This window comes from Ochotona princeps, chromosome 1 (assembly GCF_030435755.1).
Source record: "Ochotona princeps isolate mOchPri1 chromosome 1, mOchPri1.hap1, whole genome shotgun sequence".
Lineage (NCBI taxonomy): Eukaryota > Metazoa > Chordata > Mammalia > Lagomorpha > Ochotonidae > Ochotona > Ochotona princeps.
The window spans coordinates 7,062,442-7,087,286 of record NC_080832.1 but is presented as its reverse complement, the minus strand read 5'-3'; the positions used below and the strand labels follow the sequence as shown (position 1 = coordinate 7,087,286).

Here is a 24,845-nt window from a genome sequence, read left to right as displayed (position 1 = left end):
TGGAACTGAACTGTAAGAACAGCGTTTGTTATTCACACATCATCTGTTGCTTGGGAGGGCTCCACCACTTTGGGGTTTCGGGTAGTTTGCTTTGCTTCTACACTTTCAGTGTGGGATCTTGGATTCCAGGGTTTGTTTCCTGCTGAGATTTCCTGTATGTAAGGGCAGATACATGAAAGTTACAGAAGAAAGTCAATATTGCTCTTGTTTCATATGCCCAGAGAGGAATTGGGAGGTTATTTTTCTAGCCAATACAACCCAAACTGGGGTCACTTCCCAGAGAGCTACTACAAGTGGCCAAGCTGTGACTTTTGCACCTCTGGATTTTGGTGGAGGATACTTTGTGCATCTTGGCCCAGAGGGGTGTCCTTTGCCCATGCTGTGGAACTCCCCCACTCCACTCTTGGTTTATCCCTTGACTTTCTCTCTCTCCCTTGCTAATTGCTGTGGCCATAGGAAGTTTTGGGAGGAATGAAAGAGATAGGATAGAATCGTCTGCTTATTGGATATGGATTTCCACTCAGCATTTAAATTGCATACCAATCAATGGATGTTTAACCGTGAAACATTATCTTTTTTGAGACTGGGGTTCCACATGCATGTTTGCATGTTTCTTAATGTTAGTATGTTTAAAGGGTTTTTATTTGTTTATTCACTTATGGATTGTTTTTCTGTATGGAGAGGCTTTGCCTTGTTGAATAGTCAGTTTCAGATCCAAGATTAACCAGATTTTGTTTGACTGTTGCATGGATATTTAGTATATTTTTATTATATTGTATTATGATACCATTTAAATAGTGAACTGATGGGTTTTGTTTGATGAAATGTTTTTGTCTTTTTTTGGATAATTTTAAAAATCAAGAATAAACATTTCTAGAACATTTTAATAAGATGAAAATATAATGGTGTTTCCTAACATGTTTTTCTTCTGGGATAGAACATGGAAGCATTTAAATAAGATATATACAGACAAAACCCAAGTCTTACTTCCTTTTTAAGGTGATGATGGTTTTGGTTTGTTTTCTGTGTGGCAAGGTATGCTTGGGTCATCTCCATTTAAACACAAAGCATGTTCTTCATAATCCTGGTAATTTTATGTTACTGTTCCAGAGATGTTCTAAAGGTTGCTCAGTTTTATAATGCCCAATACTAGCAACCTATTTCATACAAGAATGCCTCTGGAGACCATGTCAAATTACTAATTTGTTATTCTTACTCTGGCAGGACCGCATAATCAAGGCATCGAAAGCCTTGAGTTTACTTTGATTTGCTTCACTTTTGGTTTAAATTTACCACCCACAGTGGTCCAAAGCACATACAAGCTTGTGGGTTTGGTCTATTTGTTTTGCCATCACACTGTGTCAAAGCACAAACCTGACTATACTCAAGCTCTGTAGGCTCATAGAAATGAAATGTCATTTGCTTTTTTGTTTCTTTGCTAATACTATCCAAGAACATTTAAATAGTTCATTTTCCCAGTGTGCCGTTGCTGTTGAGTTGATAGTTGCCCTGTTTGTATAGTTCATCACCCACTGAAGCCAAGGCATGTGAAACTGCTGTCCACTAAGATGGGCCTGAAAGTCATGTGGGACCCACCCAAAGATGCTGCCAGTAGACCCGTGGAGCATTACAACATTGCCTATGGGAAGTCACTGAAAAGTCTTAAGTACATCAAGGTGAATGCGGAGACATCCTCCTTCCTTATTGAGGATGTGGGTAAGTGACCTGCGCAGTGGCTCTCACACTATTAGGGTGACTGTTGGTGATGCGGTGGGGCTCTGGGTACCTGAGGTCCTCTGGGAACAGGCAACCCACTCCGGAGCCTCTAACAGCCTCTTGCCTCTTGGCTTCATCCTGACCCCTGGGCTTCCCCGCTGGTGCCCTAGAGCTTGAGTGTTCCTCAAACATCTTGGGTTTCTGAGTGTGCTTTCAGAAACTGATCCCTTTTGTCTCACAGAAAGGTGACCACTGGACAGTTTGGTGGCTCCACCTAGACATTTTTCATTTATGAGCCATTTTCTAATTAGGAAGATTAGTCAAATAATATGTTCCTGTAAAGGAGTGTGTTGTAGATCATATTTAGCCACACCTGTTGAAGATGCCACATGTTTCCCATTTAAATTCTATTTTAGTTTAATTCTGGGAGATTTCTAGTCTTGCTTCCATATGCTTGCCCTGTAAGGGCCAATGGCAGGGAGCTTGATCTTAGGTCTCTTCCTCTGGAGTCCACTGTTGGACTTCAGTAACCTCTAACTCCACTGATTCTCCCAACACATCATGGTCCCACCTTAAGCTGGACCCTGAGGCAGTAGCAAAAGTGAACATGTGGGAGACCAGATCATCTTGATTCGGGGCTCCTCAGGAGGGTCTCCTGGCCATGGAGTCCCATAATGCCCCCTCCCCAGTGCCTGCATTTTAGTTTATGCCTTCTGGGTGATGGAGTAGAAAGTATATGAAAGAAAGATTAACGAGAATAGATTCCCTTCCCCCTGGCTTCAGCTACACGTGCCTTTCCCTGGATGTCTTCCACATCATCGTCAGAAAGAAGGAATGAGCAGCTCAAGTTTGTTTGCTCAAACCTTGGGTTGTGGTAATTGCCACAGGCAAGAAAAACATGTGAAATAAGGGCCACACAGAGCTCACTGGAAAACAAATGGTGTCTTCCCGAAGCTTTCTGATGAATTAGCCATGTGGAAGTCAGACATGCGACTCAATTTCTTTGAAATACAAAGCAGCTCACTGTGAAGAGGGCAGGTGCCCAGAGAAGCCCAATTTCTGCCTTCTGTTTGGTGCTGTATGAACAGAGAGCATTTCCCACCTGGCCCAGTGGCTCTGGGTAAACCCCACCGTCCTTAGGCCCTGCCGGAGCCAGTCAGATAAGCCAGGGCTGGAGCCGAGCGTGCTGTAGCTGAGGCTCTGTTCCTGAATGAAGTCGTGTTAAAGGCATAATCCTTCCTGAGGAATGTAGTCACCAAGGCTGCCTTTGACGGAGCCAACAGTGACCTCTGCATCCCTTCCTGTCCTGAATGCCCACAGACTTCTGTCTGTCTCAGGAGCAGGCACCCTCACTGACCTGTCACAAGATGACAATTCATTGTGAGGAAACAGGTGCTCCTAGAATTCTGCTCCTTAAACTGCAAGTTCAGGGTTGTACACTGCAATTTAGTTTCCTTTTATAGTCTAGCAAAAAAAAAAAAAAAAAATTCAAGAACTTAAAGATTTCTCTGTCAATTTACCTTGATCGCATCTAGCGGTTAAAGAGTGAAACACAAATGTCAACATGAACATATCCACATAGTTATTCTTTCTGACTTTTCATTGAAATGTTCAAAAGCAATGAGCAGACATGAGGAAGGAAACTTTTTATTGTGAAAAAGAAAGTTTCCTGAAGCTCCATGCCTTGCCATGAAGACTTTCGATTTGCAAAACTTTACGAGTTAACACTGATGCTTCTTAATTTATTGGCACATTCCTTTTGGAGCATCAGAGGGGAGTTACTGTATGTTCAAATATTTTGTTGCCAAGGCATTCTGATTCCCTGTACTAAAATCCACACAAAAAGTCTGAAAAACTCTTTTGCGTTCTTGTTTAGGAGCCCAGGTTTATTACACATGCCACGTGCATTGTCCTAATTAAAGGCTGTGTCTTTAGTCAGTTGTGATTCACTTGTATGAGAAGTACAGTTTTAACATCTGATTTTAAATAGTGTAAGGGAGATGCTTAGTGAATCAAACTGTGTCGTTCTTGGAGATGTGCGACAGTGGTTTGATACGACCCGTGTGTTTCAGAGCCGGGGGTAGTATACTTTGTGCTGGTTACTGCAGAAAACCCCAGTGGAGTGAGCCGTCCTGTTTACAGAGCTGAGAGCGCGCCTGGTAAGTCTGACCTAGCATTGCGTTAGGAGAGGCGCTCCCCTCCTCACTTCATCAATCTAGACTGTGAATCGCTAAAGGGTTCCTGAACGCGGAACTTTAGTCATCTGCAGCAAGCCGAAAGACTGATAAGTAGGAGAAACTTGTCCCTACTTTTAAAGTTGCTTTAATGTTGCCGTTAGCTTTTTGCCTGAATATATTTTGAAAATGTCCAAAAGGCCAAACATACATATTGTCCCTAGTAAAGCTTAGGCGTGGAGTCACTGATGTGATCCACGTGGATGCTTGGGCAGGCTGTCGAAGAGGTCATCCAAGTGTTGGGGATGCGTTGAAACAGAAAATCTGAACATGCTCATTTCTAACGACCAAGTTGCCTTTCCCTCATTTAGGAGGTGAATGGATCAAGATTGATGCTTTTCCCATTAAGGGTCCAGGACCACTTAATGAAACCGTCACAGGTACCACGTGTGCATTCGTGTTGCCACTGAAGCAGCACCTTGCCAGCGGGTGTGCTTCTGTCACCCACATCTGCTCACAACCTTCACTCTGTCATGGCTCGACTAACCCACACGCTGCCACCCAGGCTTGGCCAGTGTGTTCCGCACCTGATGAGCCGCACTGTGTGGTGCTGCTCATTGTTGCTTGTCGTCCTTTTGTGCTCTCATGCGTCTATAGCCGGGGACACTTGCCCTGTTCACAGGCAAATATGGTGGTAGAGATGGCAGTAATGGCCTGAGGAGGGTATGTATACCTCTTTCACTGAGAATGGCATAAATGAATGGGACCCACAAAACAGGGAAGTCTATTGGCTGAGAGGTTGTACCAAGTGTTGCTCTGTTTTCTTATAACTTTGGGATATTTTATGATATGTTAGACAACCTGGCTCCCATCTCTGATCCATATTTGTGTATCTGTGCGTTTTGCCATTTGGATGTTGATGTTGTCTGGTCATATTGTTCTTTTCATTGAGAGAAGCATTGACAGTTCTTGTGTATTTCTTGAATATATTTAACTAATGGTGGAAACAATAATGCAAAATGAATGCAACTATTTCAGAGCGTAGTTGGGTAATATGCCTGAAGTGAGAGGGCGAGGAGCTGTTTTGTTTTCTTGTGCTAGGTGTTTAACCATGTCATCCTGGTGTTCTTACAGAGAGGAAGGTGAGTATGTTGAAACCAAGGACCATCGTCTGCTTCCAAGAGATTGGGATGGGTGGAGATGGTTTTCTTTTCACTTGATAAGAGTGTAGAACAAAACCACGAATAAAGAATTCTGAATTTCTGGGAGCAGTGATAAGTTCTTGTTGAAGTACATTGGACTTGAGGTAACCATGGGGAATTAGAGTGGGCATGTCTGTAGGTGGGTGGAAATGAGGAACGGAAGTTGGAAGAAGGAAGTAAGAGCTGGACATAGATTTAGCAGTCATGCTGTCAAGTGAGAGTGGTAGGTGAGGGTCAATCCTTGGAAAGCATTGACGATGCAAACACCCCGCCTTGTCTGCCATGGAGTGCATGAAGCTAGTACAGATTGTGTGGGCATATACTCGCACATATACGTATATGTGTGTGTGTAATATTTTTTCTGTGTTTACATATGTGGGATAATGTCTATAAATGAGGCATAGTAAGAGATTAACAACAAGGGAACAGCTAGAACAAAGTACTGTGGAAGTTCTGTGCTGGTGGTCTTTCTCTGTGTCTCAGAAGAGCTGGGTGAGTTGCATTCACTCTGCCTGCTCACGATTCAGTGCCTACCTGTTGAGAAGCAGTGGAGGCACTTGGACCAAAGCACAGGGACAATGTGGCAGTCAATCAATGTTTGTGGAAATGGTTCCTAAGTAATGAACTGGGTAGTGCAATATGCCATGGTTATGAGGAACAGACTCATGTGGGTGTGACTGAGCAGGGCAATGTGAGATTTCATCACAGTATTCAGAAAATGCAACAATGTAAAACTTACCAATTGCTTATTTCTAGAACTTTTCATTTAATATTTTTTGATCATGGTTGATTGTCAGCAATGAATACTCAGCAAGGGTTATAGGGTAATAGGGGCTACTGTACTCTTAGGAAATGCTCAAAATAAGAAAGGATGTTTATTCAAGGGCTGTTTGAAGACATGGATATAAGCAAACATACATGAGCCTTCTACTCATGCATGTATGCATATGGTAAATCTTATATGCTATACTTTAAATGTCCATTTTATTTCTATAATCATCCTGATAGTTTCCTGAGCAACCTTAGTTTTAAAACAAGTTAGTACTTTACTTATGTTTTCTTTACCAGAAATGTGTGGGAGAAGCCTTTTTCAGGAGCCAGGTGTTACAGACACCCCAGGGGCGGGGTCCCTCAGCCAAAGCTGCACCTGTTACTGTGTGATGTTGAAATTACGGAACCTCACTCTACCGGAGCCCCTGTACGTCCGGCAGTCTAACTGCTCAACTGTAGCATCTCATGCTCCATTTGTCATGTGTTATTAACAACAAAGGGGCTGCAGAAGTTTTTTGCAGAAATCACTTGTATGCTGTGAAACACACCAAACCTCATGAAAACTCCAATTACATAGACTTGGTTAAAGCCTCCAGGAAAAAACAAAATCCTGTTTCATTGTCAGTGAAAGAGATGGGAATCATTTATGAGAAAATATGTTATTGAGTGACCAATGTATCTGTACCATTTATAAACTTGGAGAATGCAAATGTACTGTAGTTCATGAAAAATTGGAAGAAAGATGGGTTTATTTTGGAGCCAAAAAAAAAAGTTGAAACCCCTGGATATTATTTTTGTAGCATTCATTTCCTGTAAGCTCTCTGAGGTACTCTTGCATTCTGTGCAGTTGTTGTAAGAAGTGGTTTAATACGTAATAATTTTGTCAAGCACATGGAATCTTTAGAATCCCACATATTTTTATTTGAAGGAGCATGTTCCTCACAAACGCGGTGGAGCATGGGCACCTTGTGGGGAGCTCTAGAAGGGTTTGCTTGAGGGCTTTGATTTCATCACATGTGCTTTTGGGATTTTGTTTAGAACCAGAGGAAAAGCTATCCTCAGACCTGTCTGGACTTTGTTTATCTAATGATCGAACTTTAGTCATTTAATTAAATACTTCAGGTTTCCCAGGGGCAGGTCTCAGATTTAGAATGATGAACAGAGACTCATCAAAACTCGTATTTTGATGTGAAAAAACAATAATCAAGGAAGCAAAAAATGCACAGGGGTGGCATTGTGGTGTGTCAGGTTACGCTACTCCAACACTGACATCCCATATGTTCCAGTTTGGGCTGCGGCCCTTCCACTTCCAGTCCAGCTCCCTGCTAAAGCGCCTGGGAAAGCCGCTGGATGGTCCAAGTGCTTGGGCTCTGCATCCACATGGGAGACGGGATGGCGTTCCAGGCTCTTGGCTTTGGCCTGGCCCAGTCCTGACCGTCGTGGCCATTTAGGGAGTGAACCAGTAGATGGAAGATCTCTCTGGTTTTCTAACTTTCACATTCAAATAAAATAAAAGCATCTGCAAAAATGCACAGACTCTATTAGCTTGTTGGAGTGGCCCGAACTACAGGCTGCTTGGTGCCTAAAATAGCACAAATATAGTTCTTGTGGTCCTGAAAGCTCTAAATCCAAGATCAAGGCGTTAGCAGGGCTGGTTTGCCTTCAGTCCTTTCTGCTTGGCTGGCCAGTGGTGCCTTCTTGAGCACCCTCGTGAGGTGCATCCTCTGTGTGTGAGTGTCCGTGGTGTCTTTGAATTCAGGACAGCAGTCAACCTGGAGTAGAGCACCTCTTGCAGCCCCATTCAAACATCATCACTTCTTGGACTCCCTGTTCAGACATAGGCACATTCTGAGGCGGGAAGAGTTAGGGTTTTCACGCATGGATCTTCAGGGGAGACACAATGAAGCATAAACACTGATTCCTTGAAAAACAAGCAGCCCAATTACATAGAGAAAGCAGATGGGAGAGAGAGCTGGGGCAAGAATTTTGCTGAAGGAGCCAGTTCATTTATTATGTTCATTTATTTAGGCTGCTCAGTGTCTGTGCCACTCTTGGCAAAAGGACCACGTGGGTTAAAGCCACATGTGAATCACACAGGGTGTTGTTTCAGCGCTTCATCACCGTTGCCCACAGACACACAGGATCTGCTGTGTCCCAGCCTTGTGCTGCTCCAGGTGTTGTCAGTGGGATGCTTTCCCCAGGTGGGAGGCTATGTGTGGGTTATTCCGAGTCTCCACACACCATGCTGACTGCCTCCAGGACGAGTCATATGGCCGGAGCTTTGGTGGGACTGATAAAGACTTGGCTCCTTAACACATGGACTTACCACAGCAAGTGCCCTTGGACATGTCAGGACATCACACAAGGAATAGATGCTGAAGGCACAGGGGTTAGCCAGGTTTAAAATCTTGCTGACATGTGTGCAGGAGGTTGCTTGTGAACAGCTTGCACAGGGTCCCCAGTACGGCCCATCAGGTCCCTCACTAGATACAGTCACTAGATATAGGCCAGTGGACCTACATCCAGAGAAGTCATCATGCCTGTGTTGTAAGGTGGTTGCTAGTGACATCAACCCTGTTATCATCGTGAGCTTCTCAACCCAGGGGCTGGGCAGAGAAAAGTGGGCTGCAGAGTCTATGGACTGACAGCTTCCAGTTCCAGGTCCAAGCTTGCTGCTGTTGCTTGCTCTCTATGCTGCCCTCATCCTGGGGTCTCCCTTTCTTTTTTTTTAAGACATTATTTTATTTTTAATCGGAAAGTCATATATACAGAGAGGAAGATCTTCCATCTGTTGATTCACTCCCCAAGTGGCTGCAACGGCCAGAGCTTCGCCGATCTGAAGCCAGGAACCTCTTCTGGGTCTCCCACGTGGGTTTAGGGTCCCAAAACTTTGGATTATTCTCAACTGCTTTCTCAGGCCACAAGTAGGGAGCTGGATGGGAAGCAGGGCCACTGGGACATGAACCAGTGCCCATATGGGTTCCCAGAGTGTACAAGGCAAGAACTTTAGCCACTAGGCTACTGCGCTGAGGCCTAGGACCTCACTTTCTTTGTGTAGGCAGGCATTGGGTTACTGTGAGGACAAATGGCAGGTATTTTGTGCAGAGTTGTGGTCCAGTAAGTTATAATAGCTGGTCGTTCTCAGACAGGTGCTGTTCTCAAATAAAGGAATCGGATTCCTTTCTCCTGGTTATTGTTAAAAAGCTGAGCTATCCGGTCATCCAACAGGTCTTTTAGTAAAGAGGCCACATTTTTAGGGATTTACTGGAGAAGAAAACACAACATCAAAGACTCTAGAGCTGGTGTTGTGACACTGGGCATAGAGAAGAGTTTTATAAATCCATTCACAGGTGTTTCTTGAAGACTATGTGTTCTAGCTCACCCAAGAAGCAAGAGCCTGCGGTAGGTACAGGCTGGTGAGTCTGACATGCCCTGGGGCAGATCACTCATTGCAGGGCCCGGGCCTTGTTTGGGTCAGGGGCTTTGATCTCAGACTGTAGGCAGCAAAGCAGGCTTCCTGCCCCACCTCTGGCATCCTCAGTTAACCTTCTGTGTCTCCAGCACATTTACCCTGCTCACTCCCACCCTCTTTCTTCCTCTTGTGCTTGCTCTCCTCTTCCTTAAGCTGATTTCATCAGAAGTACACACAGAAAGCCTGAAATCTCCCTTGATGCACCCAAAGCTTTGAGCATCACCACTTAGTCCAGGTGGTGTACACCATCACACCTGTAAGACAGTGTCCATGGATGGGCACTGGCAGGCCCAGGAGCCCAAAAGCTGGCTCTTTCAGGCCACAGGGATAGGGCCAAGACTGTCTTTGCAGTGGGAACCACACATGGCAGAGGAGTTGTGGATGAGTACCACTGCACAGCCTTCAACAAGACGGGATGCCATGGCAGGCAAGACCTGGGCTAGGAGAGAGTGGCCAACAAAGAGCAGCGAGCAAGTATTCATCACACCAGGGACTTGGAGTGATGAATGCTTGTTAGCGACTGGCCAAAAAGATGACAGGCAAGGCTTTCTGCTCAGAGCAGAGTAAAGCCCTTCGGATACAGACCATTTCATAGTTGAAGAGAAAAATCCTCTTATCATAAGTCCTCTCATTAGCTCACGTGGTGTCTGTGTATGAGGCCTCAAGGCAGGGACTCACAGCTCACATTCTGAAAGGGCCTGCCCACTTGGGTTGCGAATCTGAGTGGAGGCACTTCATTTTTGTCATGGCCTCTCACACAGCTACAGGACCAAAAGTTGGTTTCCCTTACAAACCACCCTCTGTGCTGTGGCTCTCTTCTGCATAGAGGGGAAACAGAGGGGCAGATGGAACTCACATGTCACATGGCAGTAAGTACACACTGACTTCAGAGCCTGTGGAGTCCCAGTTCAAAACCACCGTTTAACTAGCATGCAGTTGTAAGGGGGTGCAGCATCAGGTAGAATTTTGGATATTAGCAGACTTTGAGTCCGAGCCATTTCTGCATAAACAGAGTTTTGCAAGGCTGGTGACACAAGGGCAGCCTCCTTATCTTGCCTGGCCTTGCAGTGTCTGCTCCAACCTGGGTAGGAATGGTTTGGCCAGTGGCGTAGATGTGATGACTTGTTTTGGGTCTTTTGTCATCAAGCAGCCCTACTTGACCTGTTCTTGGTCTGAGATGAGCGATGGGCCAGGGGCAGGTGTCCTGCCAAGTCTGAAACCCATTCAGTGAGGTGGATGTGACGTGTGATTGCCCCCACAGGCAGGGACTTGCTGTTTTTCAGGTGAAAGACCTCCGGATTTTTGTTAGGAACTTTAGGAAGACTTGGGTGACACTATCGCATGCAGGCCCAGAGAAAGTACTTAGCTGGTTGAATGGGATTGAATTGGAATTATCTGGCTAGCTTTATTGCTGTGTGCATTGGCTTACAAAAGGATTACCAGATGATCTATATAAGACACACAGGGTATCTATAGATACCAGGATACTAAACATGGGAAACTTTCAGACACTTGAAAAAAAATGATGTGGTTGGCTTTTCTAAACCCAAGGATGTGAGAGAGATGGCTGCCTTTGAAGGGATACTGTTCTGACATCATTCTGTGGTTTTCAGTGAGACAGTGAGTGCCAGGCAGTCATGGCATCTGCAAGATGCCTTCACTTGTCCATTTGCTACCTGGCTTGGTATACTGAATGACTCCTGGGCAAGACTGTATGTTCCCACGCCAAGGGAGCAAGACTAGCCCCAAACTCTTATTTCACTTTTATGGCTGGTGAGCTGGCGTGTCAGGTGAGGGGTAAGCTTAAATGAAGGGGGCCAAGTTTAAAGAGACTGGAGTATGGGGTCAGAATGGTTGGATTTGGGTCCTTGCTTGGCACTCAATGGTCCTGGGCCTTAAGTAGCTGCAACTCCTCGTGAGCTTCATTTTTCTCATGGTGGTGATGCTGTCTTTCTTACTTACCCTGCAGCTGTTGTAAGGACAACCAGAACAAATGCCTTGAGAGCTTGTTGCAAACTGCCAAGTTCTCTTTAGAGGCAGACATTTTGCTTGGGAACCTGCATCCCATGTAGGGATGCCTAGGTTGGCGTATTGCCTATTTTTCTATTCCAGTTTCCTGTTAATACATACCTTGGAGATAGCATATGGCAGCCAAGGTACCTGAGCCCTTGCTACCTACTAGGGAGTCCTAGATCGAGTTTTAGGCCATTGCTTTGGCCTGGCTTGGCCCTGTGTGTTGACAGGCCTTCGGGGAATGAACCCGTGAATGAAGTTCTCTGTTCCTATCTCTCTGTCTTTCAAATAAAATGGAAAAAAAAAAAAAACAACAACATGTAAAATTCTATCTGGAGTATAAGGAATTCCCAGAAGGTTCATGAAAAATGTGTGTTCCCTTTAATGCCATTTTCCCATGAACTGGTGGCAGGGTCTCCTTCCAGGTAGCTGCCTGCTGGGCCTGGCCCATCCAGAGTCCCTGTGTGGTGTGGTTGGGTGGCAGGCTGGAGCCTGAGGTAGTGGGACACTGTACAGTCTGAGTGGGCAGCTGCTTCCCTGCCACAGGGCTGGGTGGCCAACACCGGGTGGGCCCGGTATGGGTCTGCACAGAGCCATGGCTAAGTATCTGAAGTGGTAAACATGTTCACCTGTCCTTGGAGCCTCACTGCTTCCTCCTCAGGCACTCCATCTCTTTAGGAAATCCCAACAGTCTTTTGCTTATCTCTGTTGTGTTTTGTTTTTGTGTTTGGCTGCTGAGTGTCAGGAGTTGCTGAGTCATACTCTGTCTGTGCTTGGGCTGGCCCCTAAGCAAGGGTGGCCCCAGGACACTGTTTCTTTCCAATTTGTCTGACTGGAGCAGACCTGAGTGTCAAGAGCACTTTCTTTGTTCAGTGATTGGTTTTTAGCTATCCCATGTGAGACTCGTGTGTGGATTTCCTTTCGTTGGCTTTACTGCTAGATTAACAATACAGCTTTTATGTCATTCCTACTGTGTACATTGGGGGAAGCATTTGTTTAGTGTTGCATGGCACTGTCTTAGGAACACTTAGGGATGGGTGCCTAGTGACTGATTTGGGAACCATAGCTGATCTACAAAAAGGAGTTCCTCTTGTTTAGACTTAGACACTAGAAGCAGACATCTGATGTTTCAGAATAACCATCTCCAGTCGCTATTTATTTACTGTCATTGAAATTTACCCTAACTTGTGATATTTGGTTTTGCTTCTATGTCTTAGTGTTGGGATTTTAGCTTAGCTTGAAGTGTTCCAGTCAGATAGGATTAGTCACAGTGGTGATGGTGTTGATGTGCGCTGTGAAGGCAGAATGCTTGAGAAGCAACCGGCTGACATCATTAGAGAGACACCCTTTGGCCCAACTGGGTCCTCAGATGGGAACTAGAATGTGTGCACTGTTCAGGAATGGGCAATGTGGTATTCACATGGGGGAGACCCTCGTCCTAAAATACAACAGCTCTCTACTTGATGTCAAAGCAAATTGTGAACGTTTATTGGGCAGCATAACATATTGCATTGGGAAAGTTTACAGTGAGAGTCCTTGCAGAGGTCAGTCAGTTGGACAAGAGGATTTCTTAAAACTGATTAATTTTGCAAGGAGGAAACAGCAGGCAGAAGGCAGCAGGGAGGGTATGCCATGACCAGGGCTTATCTGAAAGGGCAAGACTTAGGGCAGAAAGATCAAGACGCTGTAGAGAAACCAGCTGGCATTTAGCTTCTAGGAGTTCATTGTAAGGGTAAGGAAAGCCCATCTTTTCAACATTATACCAAGAAATCCTTCTAGGGGACACTTAAAAATAGCACACAATGTGTGTCTGCTGTATTTTTACACTGACCTTTTGCAACTTGCCAGAGAATATATAGTCCTGGCCTGAAGGAGGAAAAAGAGAACAGATGAGAAGGGATGCTGTAAAACACACAAGTGTTCTGGCTGGCAGACTCAACGACATGGTGTGTTTCTGTATTAGGTTGTTGGTATGAACTCTGGGAAGGCAAGTCTTTTCTCCAAGGCTTGGACCTCAGAAATGGCCCTTGTGAGCTCAGCAGCTCCTTGTCCTGGCTCTGACTTGCCAACGTTTCTAGATGTCAGGGGTCAGCTTGGAGTGTTTCACTGTATAATGCTTTCTGGTGTTGTGTCCTCTTCAAGAGAAGGAAGTGCCCAACAAGCCGTTGCGTGTGCGTGTCCGGTCGTCAGATGACAAGCTGTCTGTGGCATGGAAGGCGCCACGCCTGTCTGGAGCCAAAAGTCCACGCAGATCACGTGGCTTTCTTCTGGGCTATGGGGAGAGTGGCCGAAAGATGAACTATGTGCCCCTGACGAGAGATGAGCGGAGTCATGAAATCAAAAAGCTCGGTGAGTTGGGTAGCAGTCGTACTCCGTGTCCGGATGACCTTGGCAAACATGTCGACATCTAGAAGCTCCTTCACGATGGAACATTTGGTTTGAGCTGTGATGTTCACTCCCCTGACATTGTAGGTATTTAAAATTGTCTTCTGTATTTCTGTCCTGGATTCCATCATGAATTTGAGCAAATATTGGACCTGAAGTCCGGAGTGGGTTCTAACCCTGGTCTCAATGGAGAGGCTGGACCTTTTGGGCTCCTCCTGGTACAATGAGTTTGCACATTGGATTTATACCATAAATGATCTCAGAGGTTACAGCGAGGAGGCGGAGGAGGTCCAACCAGAAGGTTACCCCAGCCTGGGAGTACGGGACAGGATGAAGGGAATTCTCCATGGAGCTGGGTTGGGCCTGCTGGGGCTGTTACCTTACTTCATCCTGTATGAGCCTCTCATTGCCCCTGAATACATGGCACTGCTGGCTGTTCTCCCAATGTCCAGGACCCTGGAGGAGATTGGGCCCAGGGTCCTGTTGGCAGAGCCCCTTCCCAAACACTTATGTACCATGTCTTACATAAGTGTAAGTATGCCCCTGGACAGCACAGTGTTGCCCTGGTGGTCAGAGCAGCCCACAGAGAGGGCCATGTTGGAAGAACATCTAGCAGCCTTGGCCATGGGAGTCACAGGAGAGAGATGACATGTCCAGGCCCCTGGGGGAGGGAGCAGCGGCATGGGAGCAGGAACACGTATGTTTGGAGTTCTTGGGGAAGTGGCCACAGACCTCTGCATGCCGGGACACTGTGCCTCTGCTCCATTAGACACCTGGGAAATGGGCATTTCTAAATTCTGTGGCAGAATAAGGCACAAGGGCCTGCATATGAGTGACTATTCCAGTCGCCACACAGGTTGACACATGGGGCAGAGCTGGTGGTAGAGCTGAAGTCTGCCATCTTCCCTAGCCATCTCTGGCAGGTCTCCAGCAGCTCTCCCTACAGCAGACCTGAGGCACCCATCTCTGCAAAGGACCATGTGGATAGTTATGTCATTTGTGGGCCATACAGAATGATTAGCTTACACATTAGCATGCTGTAGATACGTAGAATTTTGGAGCTCCTGAGCCTAGGTCTGCCTCTCTGTGTAGCTCACCATGTTGTGAAGATAAAGGTCTACGTGCCAATTGCCAAGGAAGGGATTTTGTGCTTTAGATCCCCCTTTGGGATCTTCGAGTCCCCTCTGTGAACTTACTGAGGTATCTTCTAATAATATAATGACATGCACTAGAAATAGTGCTGATGAGAGCTGCAACAGGGAGTCCCTGTTGTCCCTGCCGCCTGGAATTAGGCACTGGTGGCTTTGGACCTGGGTAGGATTGTGAGTCCTGAGGGCTGTGGCCTTGGGCAAGTCCCTTGGTTGCTGTGGTTTTATGTCCTGATTGGTAAAATAAGGTCTCATAGGGAGATGGCCAAGGTCTCACTTGGGTCTCAGGCTCTGTGATTCTAATGGCCTCAAGAATATTAATTTTAGCCAATTGTTTCAAGTTATTTTCTAAATAAAAATGTCAAGTTTAGAGGAAGATGGGTGGTGGTGAGTCCGATGTATCATGGAGGAATATTCTAGAAGTAAAGCACACCTTTGAGCAATTCCACCTGCTCTCAACAGATCTTTAGAGCCCTTGCCTAGGAACTTCAGTTTGAGGAGTCACAGAGTTCCTAAAGAACAGGAACCTTTTCTGGGCATCTCTGCCTCTCACCTTTTTCATGATGCCGACAACAGCAAAGTGATGCCCTCCTTTTATTTTGGAATTTTTTTTAAGAAACAAATATTGCCTACTTCTCTTTGAGACCAAGACCCATTTTCCAGGATAGCTGGTTAAAATTTAGATTCTCGGTCTCTCACGTGAGTGTTCTTTCAGAGCTTAGTTCCCTGCAGTCCTTAGGTTCATCCCTAGCTGTCCTGCAGAAGTGGGCAGGCTCCTGGAGAACTGGAGCAGGACCAGGACATGGTGCAGCCGCAGTCTCATCCTTGCCCTTTTCCCCACAGCCTCAGAGTCAGTGTACGTGGTCTCTCTGCAGTCCATGAACTCCCAGGGGCAGAGCCAGCCAGTCTACAGGGCTGCCCTCACCAAAAAGAAGATCTCAGGTGCGTCTGAGGGTGCGTGGGCTCAGACCATCTGTACATGGCACAGATGCTTGCTTGGCGATGCATTGCGTGAATTTCATGGAGGCCAACGGGAGCAGCAGGGCAGATGGGTACAGCATGGCTGGGAGTGTGTCTTGCACAGGCAGGATCTGGAGCCATCCTGGGTCGAGCTGTATTGCACTGTTTGGAACATCTTCACCATGCACTGGGTTTGCCATGGCAAGAGCAGCCAAGTCTCGTTCCAGGCAAAGGCACTGCCTGGCCTGCCAAGAACTGCCTTTGGCAATGCCCTGACCCAAGCAGGAGCAGGAAGAGTCGTGTGGAAGGGTGGGATGCAGCGTGTGCACACAGATGTCATGCCGGTCATATTGGTATCGCACAGTGTAAGGAAGCGTGAGAACAAGCGAATAGTGGCTTGCTGGCAGTCTGCTCACAGTCCTCCTGCTAGGGGGACATCCCCCAACAACTACTCACAGATAGGACTCATATAAAACAAATTATGGCTCTCTTCTAGACCCATGTGCCTTAAGGAGGCAGGCTACGATGTGATCATCTTTATGATTCCACCCTATAAAATGGGCTTTATTATGCTTTTTTTTTCTTTTTGCGTTGTGTAAAAGAAGTTCCATCACATGATGTTTCCCTGTTACTACTCATTGACCGTTGGCCTTGAGAAAGACTTGATGTCACTTGTCTAGCAGGTGCTAAATATTTCCACCTTGTCCTACTCATGGCAAAAATTCACATTTTTTCGAAACACAGTCCCAGAGAAGTAAAAAGAAAAAAGAACCCAAAGCTAAAACAAGGAACTCAAAGCCATTTTGTGAGGCATTGTTAGAAATTCAAGTAAGACTATAAACTCTGTGACGATGATGTAGCCTATTGTCCACAGGAATACTTCTCTGTAAGAAATTGGCAGACTGAATTCTGTGTTATAGTTGAATGAAAGTTCCAGTCTACCTGGAAGTCATCCGTTGTAAAATGTGAGAGCATGGATCCCCATGCTTTTCTTAACAGCTGTTGGAACTAGCATTTTCTTGTCTTGCTGTGATGCTCAAGCAAACGCATACTGAGCTTTTTCTTCCCATAAAAATTTCATTATTGTGCAGGTGTTCGGCCTCCCAGTTGAGAGGAGGGTTGGCACACCCACGTCTCACTCCAGAGCACGTGTGTGCACTTCACGCTCTGGCTTCGGGGTCCAGTTCCTGATCATATAGCTGTAGGAAGCGGTGGTAATAGCTCAAGTCAGTGGGTCACTGCCACCCACATTGGAAATCTGGATGGATTTCCGGGCTCCCGGCTTCAGCCTGGACCCAGTCTGGCTGTTGCAGGGGAGTGATGAGAGCTCTCACATTCTCTTTCTCTCTTGAATGGATAAGTGTTTTTAAGAATCTTATCACTTCCCTGAAACCTACAGCAAACACTGAGAGAACTAGGGATGCTATGACGTGTCTTCGACCAAGACAGAGTGCCCTCTCTGTGCCTTGCTGTGTCTTTGGGTTGAGGGGCTTTGCAGTGAACTGCCTGATTCTCAGACTGTGTGTGAAAGAGCAAGCATGCAGATTTGTGTTCTACTGTGTTCAGGTAATCGACTAACTCCACGTTCATTTCATTTGATCCACATTAACCATAAGGGATTTAGACCTTATATAGGGTAAGACAGTCTTTACCTAGTGACAGCATCACCTGTGCCTCCTGTTGCCGTTTCAGAAGAGGATGAACTGGACGTCCCTAAAGACATCAGTGTCCGAGTGATGTCATCCCAGTCTGTGCTTGTGGCCTGGGTGGATCCTGCTTTGGAAAAACAGAAGAAGGCGTCAAGGTACTTTCTTTACCTTGTTTCTTTCCTTGGGTATGAGATGTGCTGTTTCCACTGAAAAGACCTGTGTTGAATGGTTTTTATCTTCTGAATTCTGTGAATTCTGGCTTCTTTTATAGTTGAATTGTAGGATGCTTTGTGACAATTCTTACACACCAGATGCTAGTAGGTGTGTGTGTGTGTGTGTGAGAGAGAGAGAGAGAGAGAGAGAGAGAGACAGACAGACAGACTCAGTGGGACCTTTCATCTCACCATCTTACTGACTCAGAGAATTTGGTGTTGTGTCTGAAACTTCCTGGATTCCATCTCTCCTGGCCCACTTGTGCTTCACTTTGTCTCATTAACATACTGTTCATGCATAGTACCTGTCCTGGGGGAGGCTGAGCTACTCCTGCCACCCGGGGGGGGGGGTCATGGAAGGTTGGATTTTTAGGAACCATAACTCCTCACGAGACGTCTGCTGAATCCCAAGTTGTTTCAAATTTAGCTCATCTATGTGAAATACAGTGCGCCTTATTTTCTCTTAGAAAATGACATTCTGTGGGCCCGGCGGCGTGACCTAGCGGCTAAAGTCCTCGCCTTGAAAGCCCCGGGATCCCATATGGGCGCCGGTTCTAATCCCGGCAGCTCCACTTCCCATCCAGCTCCCTGCTTGTGGCCTGGGAAAGCAGTCGAGGACGGCCCAATGCATTGGGACCCTGCACCTGTGTGGGAGACCCGGAAGAGGTTCCAGGTTCCCGGCATCGGATCGGCGCGCATCGGCCCGTTGTGGCTCACTTGGGGAGTGAATCATCGGATGGAAGATCTTCCTCTCTGTCTCTCCTCCTCTCTGTATATCTGGCTGTAATAAAATGAATAAATCTTTAAAAAAAAAAAGAAAGAAAGAAAATGACATTCTGCTAGCCAAGATCTTATATTCATTTGTGATAGCAACAGAATGAAAACCAATTATGAGGTTAATATAAATTTCAGTTAAAAGACTACCGCGATCCCCACTTCTGGTTAGTAGTAAATGAATACAGCCATGAAGCTTTATATGTTCAATGACTGAATAGTTCATTTGGCCAAAAGGATGATTTGGTGGCCTTGTTGTGTATCAATACAAGAGGTCTTCTCAAAAAGTTCATGGAAGAAAAAGTTCCTCTTTTTCCAATCCAAATAATGTATCTTTTAACTTCCTTTTTAAAGTGAAGTACCCTCATCTTCGAACCCATCTGCCACTGGAGAAGGGTGAACTTAGGATGAACAAAATGGAATGCTGAGACTGCACATGCCATGATCTGTTTACAGCTCCACGGTTTGGTTTAACCTCTGCTAGTAAGGAAAGAACGTCTGTGTCTTCCAAAAGACCTTGGAAGCTTCAGAGGAATTCTCCCCACCTCGAGCTGGCCTTCCCCACATGACTCACTCCTGATTATGGTTGAACTTTGATTTCCAATGTCTTGTTTATTTTTTCTTTTTAAAAAATTATTATTATTATCATTATTATCATTTTATGAAACAGTTCCATAGGCTCCTGGTATTTCCCTTATCCCAGCCCCAATTCCCACCCCCCACACCTACTGCCTCTATATCATTACTCAAGTATAATTTTTCATACACAGTCATATGTCCATCATTGCAGGCATGGACAATGGCAGAGTTCAGAATCCTATTGTCAAGATATAGTAAACAGTTTCATTATAAGTCCATCTTTGTCTGGAAGTAGAAATGCATACTATATTATATCCTCACATATGGATATGTTAGTCTCCATTTCACAGCTACTGTACATCCCCTCAAATGAAAAGTCATAATACAAAATCAACAACAGGAAGAGAGATAGAAATTTACAATGCCATGAATTCAAATTACATGCTGCTAGGTATGATAGTCTGCATTGCAGTTACTATACATCCCCTCAAATGAAAAGCCACAAAGCAAAATCAACAACAGGAAGAAAAAAGAAATTAATAACACCATGAAGTTAAATAACATGCTACTGAATAACTAACATGTAGTTGAAGAAATGAAAATCCAGAACCTTCTTGCAGAAAATGATCTATGCAGAGTATGATCTATGAGTCAGTGAAAAATTTAATCAGAAGAAAGTGGTTTGAAGAGATGAAACTAAGAGAAAACAACAAAACCCATGCGATACAGCTTCCGCTGATTTTTGTTGGTGAAATGTGTCTCTTCTAGACAGTAAACAGATGGGTTTTGTTCTTTAATTCAGTCTACTAATCTGTGGCATTTGATTGAGTTTAAGCCATTTACATTCAGGGTTAATATGTATGAATGATACTTTGGTCCTGATATTTTAGCAATGGGTTGTTCATTGGTTTGGTCTTCTGTTGTCATTTTAATGGGATGTTCTTCACATTTGCCTTTGGTTTTGGTGGGCACTATTCCTCTTCTCTGTGAAGAGAACATCTTGAAGTATCATTTGTAGGGCAGGTTTGGAAGAGGCAAATTCTTTTAGCTTTTCTTGACTGTGGAAGAATTTTATCTGATTTTCAAAGACAAAGGAAAGTTTTGCTGGGTACTTTATGCTGGGCTGACAATTTTTTGCTTTTAGAATCTGGAATATGTCACTCCATTTTCTTCTTGCCTGTAGAGTTTCCTGTGAGAGATCTCCTGTGAGTTTAATTGGCATTCCTTTATATGTCAGTTGATTTTTTTCATATGCACATTTAAGGATCTTTTCCTTATGTTCTATTGAAGAGAGGTTGATGATCATGTGTCGTGGTGAAGATCGCTTTTGATCAAGCCTGTTGGGAGTTCTGTGCCCCTCCTGGATGTTGTTTTCCAATTCTTTCTCCAGATCAGGGAAATTTTCCTTTATTATGTCATTAAATATATTTGTAAAACCAGTTTCTCTTTCTGCACCTTCTGGGACTCCCATAACTCTTAAATTTGGCCTTCTAATATTATCTTTCAATACTTTCTTTGGCTTGATCCAGCTCTGCTTCCAGGTATTTGTTTGCTTCCCCCTGATGACAGGAAATATCTTCCAATTCTGAGATTCTTCCTTCTGTTTGCTTCATTCTAATTTGGAGACTCTCCACTATACTTTTAATTTGCTCTACTGTGTTTTTAATTTCTGATATATCAGCCTTCATTTGCTTTATTGCTGCTATTGCTTGTATAAAATATTCCTTAAATTCTTTGAACTCTTGTATGTGCTTCTCATTGTTGAAGAAGCTTTGAAATGAGTTTTCTGAAACCTGTGTCCCGCATTTGCTCGATGTCTTCCTCAGTGAACTCTGAGATTGGCAAAGGGTTTTGCTCCTTTGCAGTGGAGTTTCTACTAATATTCATTGTGCCTTTGTCTCTTCTTTTGCTCTTGATCATTGTACTTCTGGTTAGCAGAGTCTTCTCCTTGGGGCAGGTTTCTAAGCTCTGTCACCCACGGATCTATAATTCAATTTTACTTATTACAGTTGATACACAGCTCTGCTTGCAGCCACTTGTGCCACAACCTCCAGCGCGTTCCAGGTCTGGGTTCTTATGTCAGATTTCCACCAAGAACTCCATAGCCCCAACTCCTGGCTCACCAATCTCCCCCTCCTGTGATACTGTGCTGAAGCTGCACCACTGTCTGTACAACCTTACTCCCACTTCCAGTTGAAATAGGTCCCAGGATAAGAAAGACAGCAGGTGTCCTATATAGCTAGGTTGTTGGTGGTGCTGATCTTGTCGGAAACCTGTTGGACGTTAGGTCTGGGTGCCACACGGACAGACCTATTTTGACGATGCTACAGTCAGTATTATTTTCCTGCGGGACCAGTGCAATCCACAGAACTCAGTGAGTTCTCTCCCAGCTCAACACATGCACAGTTCACTGTTGTCCTCTGCAGGCCTAAAGCTATTGCCACAGTGTACAAAATGGCGCCTGACATACCACTACTAGAGTTCTTGATCTGCTGGCCCTCAGGTCTGAGGGCTACCTAGACCTGCCCCGGGTGGAACCTGTAGAATGCCACGTTGATGCAGTTCACTGAGTCAGAAATGAGTTCACTCCCAGCTCAGCGTATGCTCAGTCCTTTCCCTTGCCTTTGCCTCCTTACACAAAATGGCACCCAATTCAGCTCTAGGGGGCTGACTGGGCTGTGGAATCCACCCTGTTCTGGCACTGTCTGTCTGGGATCTGCTGCTCTGTCTCTGCTCGTGGTCAAATCAAACAGACCATAGGACGGACAGTTCTTTGTCTGGGTTCACCTCCGTGGTCCCAGTGAAAGTCCCTTCCCACCTGGTTGTTGCTAGAGTTCTGGCTGCTGGTGGAGTTCAGATTGCTGTTAGCTGAATGCTGCTGGAGTATCAGTCACTGCAACACCACACCATTGTGTCCACTGCTTTCCTGGTTCTGTCAGTCTCCAGGCACCCCTCCACTGTTGTTCTGTCCTTTCCTATTTCCTGGAATGTGTCCTCTCTGCTTCATCCTGATTAAATGTTTTTCCGTCCATTTAAACGTGTCCTTACCCTATTCCGCCATCTTGAATCTCTCCAACATCTTGCTGACATCTACAGAAGGCTTGAGATTTCAGGTCTTGTGTTCATTGTGCGCCATGTTTTCAACTGGAGTCTTGCAACTTATTAAAGATAGCCAACAGTACTTTTTTTTCAGGTACTAAATACTTTCTTTAAAGATTTAGTTATTTGAAAGGCAGATTTAAAGAAAGAAAAGAGAGACACCATCTTTCTGCTGATTCATTGCATAAATAAGAGATTCTTCTGGGTCTCCATGTTAGTGCCTGGGATTCAAGCACTTGGGCCATCTTCCATAGCTTCCCAGGCACTTAGCAGGGAGCTAGCTCAGTACTGAAGGAGTCGTGATATGACTCCCCATAGGGGATGCCAGTGTTACAAGCAGCAGCTTCACACACTGCACCACCATGTCAGCCCCACATCAAGCACTTCCTACTGCTAGCAGACAGCAGGAACATGTCTTTGAGAAGGGATACAACACACTGCCTGAGGCTCTTAGGTTTCAGGGTAACGCTGAGTTCGATCACATCTCCTTTCTCTCCTGGACAGCCACACACCAGAGTTCCTTTCCTGAGTGCCTCTCGCTGGTCTATTTGTTACACATTTTTGCCTTATTTGATGGTCATAAGTTTCCTCAATAGCACGTGTTGCATTTCCTTCTATACGTATGGCAAACATGCCAGACCTGGCATGAAATATGTTTTTTTTTTTTTCTTGTCTTTTAGTGAGTTGAGATACCTACGGCTTGTTCTGGTCTTAACCAGTTTCCCCACTAACATCACTGTCACACAAACACATGCACAGGCATCCACCCAGACACATCCAGAGAAAGACACGCAGACACACATGCGTATACACAGACATCCAGCAAGACACGTGCATACACACACACACACCTGTAGACATACACACACATACTCATCAGACACACAGTGACATGCACACAAATGCACAGACACACGCATACAGACACAGGGACACACAGATAGACAGACATAGGGACATACAATAAACCTAAACACACAGACACATATACACAAGCGTATACATATCTGCACATACACCCAGAGATGCCCACGCACATAAACACACAGACACACAGAGGCATACACTCACACCTAACAAGGCAGTGACTTCCTAAAATCTGTCTCCCTCTATCCCTTCCCTGGGTAACCTCTGCTTGGTCTTTGAGTCTTAAGTAAAACATTTGGTCTTGAAAAGTTATGAGTTTTTTTTGTTTGTTTGTTAACGCATCTTAACTCATAAGTTCCATTTTTCCTGGTTGACTTTAGCATCCGTGTCTGGACTGTTGCCCATTGGTGCCAACCACATAGACAGCAGTTTACAGATTTTTCTCTTCCTTGATTTCCTCCCAACACCATCATCTGTGGAGACGGGCAAACAGCAAGGGATCACATGGTGAGTGGCAAAGTGTGTCACCACCTGCACATGTTGCTGTGTTCGTTTCCTTACAGACAGTACACCGTGCGCTACCGGGAGAAGGGCGAGTCTGCCAGGTGGGACTACAAACAGGTCGCTAACCGGCGTGCCTTAGTGGAGAACCTGATCCCAGACACCGTGTATGAGTTTGCAGTCCGGATCTCCCAGGGGGAGAGAGACGGCAGGTGGAGCACGTCTGTCTTCCAGAGAACACCGGAATCTGGTCTGTGTCTCATCTCCTCGATCTTCACCTTGTCGATGACCTCTGTAGTGAAAGAAGCGGACAGTGGCTCAGGCCACTTTTAAAACAATCCCTTTCACCCTAAGCTCTGGCCACATTTATATTTATAAATGCAGAGAAGGGAAAAGATTGGCCCTTTGACTCCACGTTTCAGCCTCCCCTAGCCTCTCTCACCAGCTTGTGGCTCTGGCACGTGTCCAAGTGTGTGTATGCCACGCTCCTGGGTGACATAGGGCTGTTGTGGAAAGACACACTCCTCTTCCCTCTTCCTCTTCCCTCAGGGGGTGTTTTTAGGCCTGGGGAGGAATTTGTTCCACATGCAGGATTACTTACCCTTGTTTCTTTTAGGCTGCGTCTTCACTTGTTTTATGAGAAGTTGCAACTGGGTTTCAATCTGCTTTGATTGTTTCAGTATTTAGTTGTGCAGGAAATTCCGAATTCCTAACAATATTTACCCAGACGCATCTCAGTTCACACGGGTCGGGCCGAGCGATAGAAGCCCTATTGTACGAGAGAGCAGTGTAGTGTTTCCTTGGGTGTGCAATAAGCCTGAGCACAGTAGTTTGCCAATTAAAAAAAAAAAGCATGCCTGCAGGTCCCATGCATTTACTTTTGGGCACTTCACACTGCTTGCTTCCCTGTTGCATTGTAGCTCCTACCACAGCTCCTGAAAACTTACACGTCTGGCCAGTGAGTGGCAAGCCGACCGTGGTCACCGCCTCCTGGGATGCGCTGCCCGAGACGGAAGGGAAAGTGAAAGGTAGGGTCTCACTCCTCAGACTGTCAGATGCACTGGCTCTGATGAGCTGTGCCTCTGCTCATGGTTCTCGTGATGGAAAACCGTATCAGGGAGCGACCTATGTATAACAGGTGCTAAGCCCAGGGACAAGGGAAAGCCCTGCAGAGCTTTCATTGGCTAACACAGGTCATTTGCAAGGGCATTGCCCTTCTTGCCTTTCGTGTTGCCTTCAGGAAGGGTGTGACATCACACGCCTCAGCGTCCAGGTGGCACCCTTGTCCTCAAGCCAGGAGTCACTCCTTGGGGCCTGAAGGAT

At 45.5% G+C, this 24,845-nt stretch overlaps 1 protein-coding gene across 1 annotated transcript in view; it reads left to right on the top strand.

Annotated features, from left to right (window-relative positions):
- The window catches only part of FNDC1 (fibronectin type III domain containing 1), an 81,390-nt gene that overhangs the window by 18,006 nt on the left and 38,539 nt on the right, over positions 1 to 24,845 (top strand). Inside the window, exons 2-9 of the mRNA XM_058668891.1 lie at positions 1,522 to 1,716; positions 3,789 to 3,875; positions 4,262 to 4,330; positions 13,491 to 13,697; positions 15,725 to 15,823; positions 17,534 to 17,645; positions 23,585 to 23,772; positions 24,443 to 24,550. Coding sequence (XP_058524874.1) covers positions 1,522 to 1,716; positions 3,789 to 3,875; positions 4,262 to 4,330; positions 13,491 to 13,697; positions 15,725 to 15,823; positions 17,534 to 17,645; positions 23,585 to 23,772; positions 24,443 to 24,550 — 1,065 coding nt within the window. The remainder of the gene's footprint in view (positions 1 to 1,521; positions 1,717 to 3,788; positions 3,876 to 4,261; positions 4,331 to 13,490; positions 13,698 to 15,724; positions 15,824 to 17,533; positions 17,646 to 23,584; positions 23,773 to 24,442; positions 24,551 to 24,845) is intronic.